Source organism: Microtus oregoni, unplaced genomic scaffold, assembly GCF_018167655.1.
Source record: "Microtus oregoni isolate MIOR12 unplaced genomic scaffold, Mior012 000014F_ref0000157, whole genome shotgun sequence".
NCBI classification, from domain to species: domain Eukaryota; kingdom Metazoa; phylum Chordata; class Mammalia; order Rodentia; family Cricetidae; genus Microtus; species Microtus oregoni.
The window spans coordinates 2,750,434-2,764,892 of NW_024543073.1; the positions used below are offsets into that span (position 1 = coordinate 2,750,434).

The 14,459-nt window shown below is 40.1% G+C and overlaps 1 protein-coding gene across 2 annotated transcripts in view; it reads right to left on the reverse strand.

Annotated features, from left to right (window-relative positions):
- Arl15 (ADP ribosylation factor like GTPase 15) overlaps positions 1–14,459 on the reverse strand; it is a 359,212-nt gene that overhangs the window by 223,538 nt on the left and 121,215 nt on the right. For both annotated transcript variants that reach the window (XM_041663636.1, XM_041663637.1), the window contains exon 2: positions 12,806–12,950. In XM_041663636.1, the coding sequence (XP_041519570.1) occupies positions 12,806–12,950 (145 nt within the window). The remainder of the gene's footprint in view (positions 1–12,805; positions 12,951–14,459) is intronic.

Genomic DNA, 14,459 nt, shown 5'->3' on the forward strand with positions numbered 1-14,459 from the left:
GGACAGGCTCCAAAGCTACAGAGAAACCCTGTCTCAAAAAACAAAAAAAAACCAGAACAAACAATGTACATAAATACATACACAGACACTGGATATTTCTGAAAGCCACAAGAAACTGGATTAGAGAGAGAGAATTGGAGACCTGGAAGCCCGAAATAGATTCTCTTGTTTCAACTGAGTACCTTTGCCATATACCTGTTTTCTTCTTTTTTTTTAATTGAATAATTGTTGTAAGGAGACTGCTTGTTGGTTCCTGGCTGCTCAGCGCCGAAATAATCATACAGAAACCATATTATTTAAATCACTGCTTGGCCCATTAGCTCTAGCTTCTTATTGGCTAACTCTTTTAAATTTTTTTTAAATATTTATTTATTCTGTATACAATATTCTGTCTACATGTATGCCTGCAGGCCAGAAGAGGGCACCAGACCTCATTATAGATGGTTATGAGCCACCATGTGGTTGCTGGGAATTGAACTCAGGACCTTTGGAAGAGCAGGCAATGCTCTTAACCGCTGAGCCATCTCTCCAGCCCCTTATTGGCTAACTCTTACAAATAAATTTAACCCATCTCCATTAATCTGTGTATTGCCACAAGGCTGTGGCTTACTGGGAAAAGTTCTGGCATCTATCGCCGGTGGGGCTACATGGCTTCTCTCTCACTCTGCCTCCTTTCTCCCAGCATTCAGTTTAGTTTTCCCCACCTACCTAAGTTCTGCCCTATCAACAGGCCAAGGCAGTTTCTTTATTCATCAATGTTATTCACAGCATACAAAAGAGAATCCTTCACCAAATAATAATAGTAATTTTAATAAAATTAATAAAAGAACAAAATAAATCTTTTAAGGCTAATTTTTCAGTAGTTTCAGGATACGGTTTTATCATGAATAATTACTATAAAATAGTTACTTTTCACAAAATTACCAGTAAGGAAGAAAAACATACAAATACTTTTCACTTGGGATGTTATGATTGGTGATGAGGAGAGTAAAAAGCTCTAATAGGCACATTGTAGGTAAGAATGACCACATGGTATTGCTTTGCCTTATAAAAAGGATGTATCTTTTTAGCCCAGCCTATCTTTTGTATGCCTTCTCTCCACGTTCTCCCAGCATTTTGATAAGCTAGAAATTACATTCCAATCATTATTGCTGTTGTTGTTGCTATTGTTATCTCATATATTATATCCTGAATACAGTTTTCCCTCCCTCCCTACTCCCCAGTCTTTTCCAAGCACCTCTCTTCTCCCCTAAATCCATCCCTGCTTCTGTCTCCCCTCAGAAACAGGCAGAACACCCAGGGACATCCACCAAACACAGCATAGCAAGCTACAATAAGATGCAGCAAGTACCACCACATCAAGGCTGGACCAGGAACCAAGTGGGAAGAAAAAGTCCCAGAAGCAGGCAGAGGGGTCAGAGACAGCCCCCTGTTCCCTCTATTAGGAGTCCCACAAGAACACCAAGTACTAAACCATAACATACATGCAGAGGACATAGATCAGACCCCTACAGGCTCCCTGATCTCTGCAAGTCCCTGAGACCTGATCAACTGATTCTGTGGGCCATGTTTTCATGACATCCCTGACCTCTCTGCTTCCTTCAATCCTACCTCCCCCTTCTTGGGAGAACTCCCTAAGCTCCACTTAATGTTTGGCCATGGGACTCTGCATATATTCCCATCAATGTGGATGAAGTCTCTCTGGTCTCTGACAACAGTTCTGCTAGGTTTTGGTCCCAGAACACTCTGCAGACAGGACAAGTTGTAGGTCAAAGGTTTTGTGGCTGGGTTAGTATCCTAATCCCTCCACTTGAGGCCTTGTCTGGTTAGAGAAGATGGCTTGTTGAGGTTCTGTGTGCCCCATCACTAGGAGTCTTGCTAGAGTTACTTTTGTAGATTCCATGGAGTTTCCATGGCACTGGGTCTCCACTTTGCCACCCATAATGGCCCCAATTCCAGTTGTTTCTCCCAGTATCCCCCACCACTGATCCCTCTTGTTCCCAACCCCACTCACTCAAAGTCCACTGGTGACACCTATTCTATTTCCCCTTCCCAAGGATATCCTTTTATTCTCCTTTGAACCCTCCTTGTTATTTAGATTCTGTGGGTCTATGGACTATAGCATGATTATCTTATACTTTACAGTTAATGTCCACTCATAAGTGAATACATGTCATGTTTGCTTTTAGGGTCTGGGTTACCTTACTCAGAATAATTTTTTTTTCACATTCCATCCATTTGCCTGCAAATTTCATGCCATTGCTTTTAACAGCTGAGTAATAATTCTCCATTGTGTAAATGTACCATATTTTCTTTATTCATTCTTTGGGTGAGGGATATCTAGGTTGTTTCCAGGTTCTAACTATTACACACAAAGCTTCTATGAACACTGAACAAGTATCCTTATGATAAGATGGAACATCCTTTGGGTATATGCCCAGGAGTGGTATAGCTGGGTCTTGAGGTAGATTAATTCTCAATTTTCTGAGATACCTCCATATTGATTTCCAAAGTGGCTGTACCAAACTGTACCAGTTTGCATTCCCACCAGCAGTAAAAGAGTGTTCCTCTTGTTCCACATCCTCGCCAACAGGAGCTGGCAATTGTGTTTTTAATCTTAGTCATTCTTACACTCCCATTTTGAAGGCAGCATTTGACAATAGTTGAAGAACCGACTTTGGCATCAGAAAGAACTAGACACATTCCAACTCTTCTACTGTGGGCAACCTACTAGGCTTAGCTTTCTCATTTGTAAAATGGAAAGATAGTATCTACTCCCCAGCCTTGTTATGGGATGACATGCTATAGATACTGGGTCTATTTCAGGTTAAAAGTGAAGAAAGTCACTGGATCTTTATAAAACACACGCACACACATACACACACACACACACGAGACAGAGACAGAGAGAGAGAGAGAGAGAGAGAGAGAGAGAGAGAGAGAGAGAGAGAGAGAGAGAGAGATCCTGTCCTGAAATGTTGGTGTGTACCTGGGCCTGCAGCAAAGCCTCTCCAGGTGTCTGGCCTCTGGGAAATCAGGGACAGTTGATGCCAATCACAATACTCCTACAGGCACTGAAATTCCCCTGCAGGAAATTTGGATGCTTGAATATATCTATCTACCTCACATGGATATTCTATGGATTAAACGGCAATGATTGTGAAATCCTGGAAACAAAAGGCCTCTGCAGATGCTCAACAGTCTGTTAGTGGTTATGTCCAAGGCAACTCTCAAGAATGGATTTTCCAGAGAGGCAGGAGGGCAGGTCCAAACTTTGAAGAAGAAAGCTACGGAGCATGCCAGTAATGTTTAATTGGCTTTGATTCTTAAAAGCTGACAACAGGCAGGGACTTAAAAAAGAAGTAACATCCTAGAAAAGGCCACAGCCATATGCAAAATGCAACTTTAGACATGCATTAATCCAATAGGCAGGTAATATGGCTGTTGCTATCTTTAACTCTTTGCAGATCCTCCATAATTAACTACAAAAATATCAACTGTTCACGTTAAATAAAGTAACCAAGTAATCTTATTTATAGGCATATAAATGTTTCTGCAGAATACTCATAAATGCTTTCTCCCCCAGAATGAACATATGTGGCTAGATTTATACTGCAAATGCATTCAGGGTCTCCCATACTATGGTCTCCATATCATTCTTATATTCAGCTCTGGCAATTGTTGCTCAGAAAACAAAGTCTAGATCATCAATGAAGAAAACAAGAAAATGAATTTTTCATGGAAGAGAATCAGTATTTCTTTATTTTGGTTATTCTAAATATTGGCGAAGACTAAACAGCAGAGCTAAAAGGGTAACGTAGCATTTCCAGTTCACAGATATCCAACCAAGAAGAAAAGAGAACCCACACTCCACGTGATTTCTCTTTACAGTGGGTTGGATGAGGTGAGGGGTTAACGACGTTAGTAGAGTCAGAAATAGTCAAATCATCAAAAACTGTCCAAGGAAGGCTTTAAGAAATCAAAGCATGGGCTAGAAAGAGTATAAAAGTCTGGGTTCAAATCCTGGCTGCATCCATTACTAGCTGTTTGATTTTACCAGGAACACCTTTCAGATTTTTTTTTTTTTAATGCATGTTCTTCCACATCCCAGTGTTGCTAAGGATTTTCAGCTAGTTTACCTGTGGTGGGAACCCCGATGGCACCATCAGTACACTGCCCCAAGAAGGAAGTGCAGCTAGGAGATACACTGAATACGTCCTGAACCTAGGTCTCGAACAGAGTCGTGTAGTGCTTGGAATCCTGCAGGCACCAGTGAGCAGGTAGATTCACACTGACGTGTTTACTACTGAGCTAGAGATGCTGGTTCTAACAGTGCAACATGTGTGACTAATCCACACATTTATTTTCCTTTGTGTCTATTAATAAATTGACATGGGCAACCCAAATTAATTTTTTCAAAGCTAAACAACATTGCTTTTTTTTTTTTTACTGGCAAAAATATTAAGATGAGTTTAGAAAGCCCTTCTTGCTAGGCACTATTAGTAAAACCTGGAACTTGGGAAGTAAGCGGTAACTTGCAACTGACTGGGCCCTAATAGCATGAAAACCTCCTCACACTTCAACTCTGAGTCCTCCTATTGCCTCCCTAAGAGTCTGTGCTGATGCGACAAAACACGCCCTCCCGGTGCTCAGTCTCACCAGCTGTTTCAGGACTTTGGCCTTGAATCCTCAACTACAAAATGAGCAGACTAGATTAGTTCTTTACGATTTCCTCTAAAATTAGGATTCCATTATTTATAGTCAATACAGAGGAGGAAGTAATAGCAACGGCTGAGTCCAATCTTAATGGCCTCTAGTGTTGGGCTGCAGACCTCAAGGGTAGGTCTCCCTGGGCACCATTCAAATAGCAGGATGGCCGAAGCCTAAGTTGCCCACTCATTTTTTCCTGGCATATCTAAGCTACATTAACAAGACTGAAACCTCCCCTATGATTTAGCCCCACAAATTTTAATAAATGTATGACTTGGTAACTCTTTGGGGAAATAATTGTTTGCTTAGCCTCTCAATGTTTTGCAATCCCTAAGTCTAACAAAACCTGTAATACAGCGGAGGTGAATTTGAAAGTTTTGTACAGGGCAAGCATTCCTGGAATTGTAACAGAGCTAGTATGGGGAGGAAGGCTGGTCTATTTTTATTCATCATGCGTTACACATAAATGTTTTACTTGGGCCTGCACCCCAGATCCTCGTCTCCCCCTCCCCCCAAGCCTGCACAAATGCACTCCGATACTTGATGTGTGCTTCTGGAATTCCTGGATCCCTCTAAAGAACGATGGAAGGGAAAGGCATTACAGAGATCTGGTGGTCTTGATCAAGACCAAAAGCATTATTTATGCCATGACAGCTTTGTGATGTTTGGACAAAAATCCAGCAAAAGTCTTCTCAATAGAATTTCAACATCATAAAAGGAAATTTAATCTACCGGCTTTTAGAAAGCACAATCCTTTCACAGATACCAAAATCTAATGTTTAACTTGTTTCTCTGGTTAACCCATGTGCAGCTAATACTGAAGTTATTTTAAACATTTCATTCAACTTCTTGAGAACTTTTTCTGCCTTCCTTTCAAACTGTCATGATCTTTGGTCACTGGCAAATTTTCAAGAGCAAAAATATATGTGTATAGGTATAGATTCAGAAAGAGACTTTCAAGATTTTTTTTTTTCAACTCAAAGTACTTAGTTTTCTCTCGCTGGTTCTTGAGCTCTGTCAATACATTATTCTGAGTCTGTACATCCCATTCTTCTGATTCAAAAATGGAAAACCAGTGAATAATCTACAGCTCAACCGCTACTCTTAAGAAACTAGCACTAGGTCCACAGGTAAGTGCTGGCTCAGACAGAACTCGTAGTAGGTTCACAGGCAAGGAGCTCAACTCAGACAGAACTCGTAGTAGGTTCACAGGCAAGGAGCTCAACTCAGGCAGAACTAACTTGCTTTTGTTTTCAGACCTCAGGAGAAGCTGCCCAGCTTCTCTCTCTCTCAACAGCTCCTGCTTTCTGGAGGATTTCTCGGCCCTTTGAGTTTTGACAACTTAAGTATCTTTTAAAAATTATGTCAAAGCTGAAAGATGGTTGAAGTTAACGATCCAATAAAATTTGGATTCCCTTTCTTCCTGGAAAAAAAGCAGGCATGCTTGCTTTGCTGAAACTGGGTGGACCTGCTCTTCTCAGGGATTGCTATCAATTCCTAAGAAACCAGGCTTAACAAAGACCCTCTTCTTAATTGTTGAAAACAATTATTTCATCTTAATTTGATTTATATTTTCAAAATGTTACAAAACACAATAATAATCTAGAACAATAAAATTTCCTCATACCACATCAACAGAGCACATTATTATTATTATTTTACATATTCATTCCCAGTTTACATTCAAATGCATGTTTCTATAGCAGAACTTTTAAAAATGAGTGTGAATTTAATTTTTTCATTTTCTTCAACAGAAGACATATATTTCCCAATCTCAACCATTTCAATTGAGGTTCCAAATTTTATTTAACAAGCTCCCTTGCTTTAGGGCATTTGCATTGCTTTAAAGTTTTATTATACTCAAAGTTGTAAGGAATTGCCTTAAAGATATAGTTTCTTTCACATTAGTATCTTATGACAAATTGCCAGTTGCGTCTGTAGTAGGCCTGTAATGTCTATTTTTTAACATGTTGAGAATTTTTTTTATAAGAAATTGATGTTGGAAATCTTACATCTTATCAGGAATTTCACAGCTTTTCATTTACAAATATTAAAAATTAAATTTATTTTCTTTCTGATGGCACTGGGGGTTGAAAATGGGGTTTGAGGCATGCTGATAAGCACTCAACTACTCAGCAAAAGGCTTAGCTCCAGACTGAAGTGTCCATGTAAAATAGACTTTGCATTCCTAGGATAGATGTAGCTTCGATTTAACATTCTACTGATATGTTCTTATATTTGATATTTTAGATTTTGTTTTGAAATTTTGCATTTGTGTGCATGAGGGATGACTGACTTGTAGCCTTTTCATGACGCCATTATTGATTTTAGTATAAGGTTAATGCCGATTTTATAAAGGAAATGTTAAGCTTCCATTCCTGTTCAATTTTCAAGAACATAAAGAAAACTGGTAATTTTTTTTCTTTGTCAATGCCCCCCCACACACACACATACAATGTTTGGCAGGATCCATCAATGATGCCAATTTGAAGTTTCCTTAATGATAATTTCAATATTTTTAGTAAACAAAGAACTATCAGAATTCTCTACTTCTGCAAGGTTTGTCTTTCAAAGAAGTGACCATTTCATCCAAATTATCAGACTCACTGGCAGAGAGCTGGTGTTAATATTTTCTTCTTATCCTCTGAATAGTAAAATGACATGCATTGTGCTTTCATGGGTAAAGGACTGGCAATTTATATATTTTTAAATCCTTTCTGATCTTGGTAGCTAAGCCATGTCAATTTTATTCATCTTTTAAAAATAGAAAACAGTTTCTGGTTTCATTTATCCCTTCTATTATTAATTAGCTTCATTGGTTTTTACTTTCACCTTTATTACTTCTTTTCTTCTATTTAGAATCCAACTGATTATTTTCTTTTGTTTTCTCTTTGGAGAAGCTAAGACCACTGATTTGTGGCTGGCTTGCTTACTTGCTTTCTCTTCTTTCTTAAAATTTATTTATATGTATAAATGTTTTGCTTGCATGTCTGTGTACTGTGTACCACATGTATGTCTGGTGCTAGAAGAAGATGGCGAATCTTCTAGAACTGGAGATATGGATGGCTGTGAGGGACCATGTGGGTGCTGGGAAATGAACCCAGGTTCTATACGATAACAAATGTTCTTAACCTCTGAGCAATCTCTTCAGTCCAAAGTTCTTTCTTTTCTAATACCAGGGCTCATTTCTATAAATTTCCCTCAAAATTCTGCTTTCATAGGTGGGGTAGGTAGAGAGGAGGAAGGGGAAATTGTGGTCGGGATATAAAATAAATAAATTTTTAAAAATACAAATTAAAAAAAGAGGCATATCACAAATTCTGATAAGTTGTCATTTGGTACAAGATGAATTATAGTTGCTCTTTTGAGTTCCCAAGCCAGAGGCTATCTAGAAGCAAGTTAGTTTCAAATAGTTGGAAACTGTCTCCTAAGGATGATTTTCTTAATGATTTCGAATTCAATCCTACAACCCTGGCAGCCTGTTCAACACATAGTCTGGGGACCACATACAGCTCAAACCTACTTAAAACACTGTAAGATTTCTCTGTGTGTAATATTTGCATGGGGGCGGGGGCCTCAATCAACTCCATTTTGTGGTTCCTCAGCATGAACTTTGTAGACAACAATGTCTGAAAACATTTTTAGTATCACTGGAGTCAATCTAAACTAACTGACATTTGTTTTATGTATTACAGTAGATAATTATTTAATTCAGTACATGTTCAAAAGTGCTTGGGAAGAATGACGTCTTCTGTGGTTGGGTGAAGTGATATGTAAAAATTAACCAGGCCCTGTTGGTGGGCATGTTGTTCAAGTCTGTTATAGCTAAGCGGAGTGCCGCCCTCCAACCATCAATTGGTGAAAGAGAAATTTCTCACTTTAACTGTGGGTTTGTCTCCTTCACTCTATTGCTTTATCATTCTCTAATGTTTTATCATTTATCATTTTGTTTTGTGTATTTTGAAGATCTAGTGTTAGGTACATAAGTACTCAGCTTTCTTGATTAAAATGATCCCTTCATCACTATGAAAGAAACTTTGTTCTCTGTATTATTTTTTGCTCTGAAGTGTACATTGTCTGAGATTGATATAAACACTCTAAATTTTTGTTTTATACTATTGGACTTCTATAATCTTCTATTCAATAACTTCAAGCCATTTGTATTTATATTTAAAGTTTATTCACTAAAGTCGATATTCAGTTGACTCTTTCATTTTTTTAACTTGGTCATAATTCAGCCTTAATTGAGGAGCTTAGGTCATTTACATTTAATTGTTGTTGGTGATGTTTGAATATATTACCCTGCTCCGTACGCCCAGTCTGTTCCTGCTACTCCTGTTCCCCTTTTCATTGCTGCTCTTCCTGTTTCCTGACTGGGTGATCTGCCTGATACTTTCTATGAAAACTGTTTTGTCTGTGTTGTGCTTTTCACTTTTATTTTCTAATGTTTTCATGGGAGTAACTGTTTTTCATTTGTTTTAAGAGGTTAAATCAATTCTGATTATTATACTTGGAGGAGAATCAGAAAACCTTAATCATTCATGTTCTTTCTATCCTTCCTTGAGCCCATTCAGGCTTTTCTTTATTCTCAGAATCATGAAATCTATAAAAATGCTCACGAGACCTGTTCTTATTGAAACAAAGGTCATAACACTTTCTCCTTTTCTTTCTGTCCTGGAAAAAAAAATTTCATATGTAGTTTTTAAAATCAGCCCTTGGGAGGCAGAAGCAGGCTGATCTGTGAGTTCAGGGCCAGACTGGTCTACAAGAACTAGTTCCAGAACAGGCTCCAAAGCTACAAAGAAATCCAGTCTTGAAACCACCACCCCCTCCCCCCCAAAATAAGGAAAAAGAAAGAAAGAACCAAGTAGTAATGGCTAGAGTCTGTATGAATCATCACCCTTCTTACACACTGCTACACACTGCTTCCTCACTCCCTGGGTGGCCTCCATCCTCATCATCAATTAAGACCATGCTATTGGTGTCATTGTTCATCATATTGCTACCAGAACCAAGGGCCCTTTTCTCAGACTTTGAACTTGACTTATGATTTTTTTCATTTCTTGGTTGTAAACTGACTTGTATGATAGTATATAGGCATGCTTGCATTAAGATTCTTTAACAAGGGGGCTGGAGAAGATGGCTCAGAGGTTAAGAGCAGCGGTTTCTCTTCCAGAGGTCCTGAGTTCAATTTCCAGCACTCACACGGTGGCTCACAACTATCTGTAATGGGATCTGATGCCCTCTTCTGGCATCAAGTTGTACATGCAGGTAGACACATATTCATAAAATAAATAAATAAGCCTTAAAAGGGGGGAATGGTAACACATGCCTTTAATCCCAGCACTCAGGGAGGCAAAGACAGGTGAATCTCTGTGAGTTCGAGGCCAGTCTGGTTTTCTGACTCAGTTCCAGGACAGGCTCCAAAGCTACACAGAGAAACACTGCCTTGAAAACCCAAAAAGATTCTTTAACAACAATACACTCGGAGGAATATATGTTTTCAAGGGTGGGGATGTTCGTCTGAGTTGTTATCTGATGCAGTGTGACTGCCTAACTTGGTAGAGGACACACACACACAAAAACAATACTATGTAATGGATGAAGGGAATGGAGCTAGTGCTTAGCGCCCCTTCCTTCTAATCATTATTTCTAGACGTCTCACTCAAAGCTACGTTTCAGGGGTCTCCCAGAGCTGTGCCTGACACTCTCGGTTCCTTCTAGCCTGTTATTCCAGCATTTCAAACATTATTAGATGTCCCACTAACAACAAAACATTGGAACATCCCAAGCCAATCTTTTCAGTTTTCTCTTACTCTAAAGCTGCCTGTCATGGTTTTTCTACTTCTTTCTACAGTTTTCCCCAAGCACCAAGGTAGAACTTTGAGTCATTACTGAATTTTCTTTTCCCATCACACAATATGACTGCCACTTTTACAGTATTGATTACATGTGCTCCTAACTCACCATCCTCACACTGGCATCTGTTGGCTCACCTCTCTATAGTGCAGGTGTCCCCAACAGCTTTCTGATTCTCTAGCCTGGACAGCAGCACCTCCTACAACCCTTACCATGAACCTGGACCAGTAAGACGTTGTTGTCTCTGAACCAACTGTTTCAGATTCCAAATGTCCTTTTCCCAGCAGTCATGGCTTAGAATCCTGTCAAGTCAAGAACTTTTCAAATGTAATGTTCACTCGGAAGCTTTCTTTGATGTCCCGAGCTAGAAATCACATGTTACTTCCATGCCTATACCATCAAGTACACATCACAGTATTGCAGAGTGGGACCTGGTGTATAATAAACAATCAAATGTGAACCATTTTACCACTTGAAAACTTATCTTCCCAACCCATGATAAAGTTCTTGATGGCAAGAAACTCCAAGGAGGCCTCCAAAAAGGCACTGGGCCAAGGTCAAGATAGCTATAACTCATAGACGTTTGATATCCAAAACATTAGCCAACTTGCTATCTCACTCATCAGGAAATCAGCTAGCCCAAATGCTGTGATTGGTTCCAGCAAAAGGAAAATACAAATTACCTAATAACTCAATGAAAACAAATATAGGACCCGTTAAAATTCACAAATAAATTTTAAAATTTATTTGAAGATAAGTTTTTCATTGTAATTCAAAACTGCTCTTCCAGAAATAGTGCGAGATGATGACTGGCACGTGAAGAAGATGACACGATTTGTTGCTCTTACAGCCACTGCAGAGGAGACTTGGCTTGAAAGGAATTACGAAGCTAATGGTGTTGGTATAACTTCACAGCACATTATTCAAAAGATTTAAACTTTCAGAGACAACCACAAAGTAGATGCTTAATCAGAAATCTGAGGTCTTTGATATCACTGAACTTCATTTGAAAACCTTCCTTGGCATTCCACCTCTGTGTCTAGCTATGTCAAAATGAATATTTCACTATACCTTACTCAGGTGATTTAAAAACAGAATATATATATATATATATATATATATATATATATATATATATATATGATTCTTCCTTATCAAAGAAGATATTATGAGGCTCAGAGAGGGTAGTTTAGGTAAACACATTATGTAAATTAAATCTATCCTCATTTGCTTATTCATATAACAGATGTCTATATCTATGTCCAAACTTTGTGCCAACCTCTGTTTATGAATGTCAAATAAGACATGCTGTCTGCCCTTGGTAGTTTAGGAAGAGCTAAGAGGCAAAGAGGTGAACAAAGGAGTTGGCAGGCACTGACTGGAGGACTATGGAGCTGGAGGGGGAGAGGACTAAGTGCTGTCTATAGGAAGAGGGAGCCCTGTGTCTTTGCACCAGCTCCATGTTCACCCTCTGCAAATTCACCAATAATTACTCCTAATGCCTCTCTCACCCACCCTTTACTCTAGACATATATACACATGTATTTCCTTAGAGACCCACTGTCTTTTTAAATCTATAACTCTAAGGTCTAGAAGGTTCTTGAAATCCTCACTTTTTTTCTAACTTAGTTTTCTCTAAACCTGAGCTGAACTGATGTGAAGTTCCCGATCACCAATATTTTTCCTACTTAAGAAACCCTGGTGAATGATTTCATTACCCGCCCATCAGCTAAGCCAGGAACTGAGTCACTGTTGGCTCTTCTTCCTCTTCCAAAGCCAACTGATTACCAAGCCCTGCCAATTCTGTCAGCCACTGCTCTAGTCATTCTCCGCTCTTCGTTTTCCCTTTGCCTCACCTAAGGCCTTCGTCACCTTGTGTGCTATCACCATCATCCTCTGCCTCTGCCTCCAGCAGCGCTCCTCACAGTTCAGGCCCCAAACATGGCCGGCTTCGTCCTCCTCAGATGGACATCAGAGTGTGTGGTTTCCTTGCTCATAAGACTCCGAAGTCTCTGTACACTACAGATAAGGCTCACATTTCCGAATCTGGTATAAAAAATTTGCCAAGACTTGGTCTCTCCCTTCTTATTTGTCCTCTGGCATGCCATGAGAGACACACTACTGAAGTGCTAGGTTACACACTGAATAGATGGGAGAGTCCACAGAAGCGCACAGGACACTGGCAAGACTGAGCGACAAGGAGGAGAGAGAGACAGATGCTCGGTACAACACCCACCTGTGGTCGACACAACGTTCTCTGGACTTTCGCTGCAGAGCTTGGACAACAGACTGCTCTTCCCAGAGCCTGTGAGGCCTATGCAAACCAAATCATATTCTGGGCGCGCAGGGGGTGGTCCCTTGCAGCAAAGCGCTCGAAAACACTGCCAGAGAGAGAATATGGAGACAGACCTTAGTGATATTTCAAACAACTATACAAATAGGCAGGAGTAAGTAAGTACCGCACGAAATTTAAGCAGGGATACGGTATCTTCAGGTGGCGACACCGGGGTCATAGATAGCACTGTGGCAAAGCAATCAACTCTCCTGTCAGCAGCCGTGAGACCCTGCCAGCTATGGTAGGAGCACTGGGCACAGGGCTCTAACAGCATCCCCCTAGTGCCACCACTTGAACCTATCCATGAGGAAACTACGTAAAGTCAGCCTCAGATGCATCCTGTACCATACCTAGTGTGTTTTCTAAAACACCACTGTCTCAAAAGTCAGGGCCCGAGGAGTCGCTTCTGGGGAAAGGATCAGAAGACATAATATGAACTGCAGCGCATCTTAGATTAGATCCTGAGTTGGGAGGAAGAAAGTGCCATAAATGACATTATTGGGACAATAGTGAGGACTGAATATAGACTGCATATTAGATAACAGTGTTGCATAAGGTTAAATTTCCTGAATTAAATAACTGTGCTGTCATTATGTAAGGGAAAGTCGTTGTTCTGCGGAAGCACATGCTGAAGTACTTGGAGGTGAAGGGTCTTGAAATCTACAATTAACTGGCTCAGAAACAGTCTAAGGCTCTGACTCCCTCCACCCCCATCTGGTGGGGAGTGCGACAAAGCAAGTGTGGAAAAACACGAACCAGTGAAGCCCTACAACTCCGCTCTAGTCCTGGAACTTTTATTTGGGGCAGAGGCTGCTGAGCATTGAACTCAGGGCCTTGCATATGCCGAGTTAACGATGTGCCCCTGAGCTCTTGGTCTCACTGTTCTGATGTCGATCCAGAAGCTAAGGCACCTTACATCACTAAATAATCTGTTACAGCTTAGCCTTCCTTGGCCTTTGCCAAGCTTCACTGACCTCAGAGTACTACACACATACAGTTTCTGAGCCATGCAAACTCATTTGGTCTTCACAGGTAAAGACAAAGGGATCCAACTTACAAGCTATCATTCACTAAGTGTTTGATGTTTCAATTTACCTTATAGCCATTTATGATGCTGACTACGAACCAGCACTCCAGAGTCCAAGATATTCGCAATATTTGATATGAACATTAATTCATACAAGAAAGAGCCTAGAAATGGAAGTTGGGAAGGAAGAGGACTCAGCTCATTTGATTGTCTGAACCCATATAGGAAAAGACCTACTAACCTTGCGCTCATTCCTCTTAGTCAGTCCTACTTGGCTTTCACACTCAAGCCTGATTATTCCTCTCCTCATTTCTAACTTCTGAACAAGTCTAGACTATATGACCTCAGAAACAGCTCTCGATTCTGTTGGCTTCTCTCTCTCCGCTTAGGCTGTGGTCACTTGGATACCAACACCCTGCCACTGCTTTCAGGAATATTTATCTTTGCCCTCTGTTTTCCACAGCACCCGCTGGGTTTGATCATAAAAACAAAATCCATTCTATGTCCTTAATCTTCCTCAGCAACTTC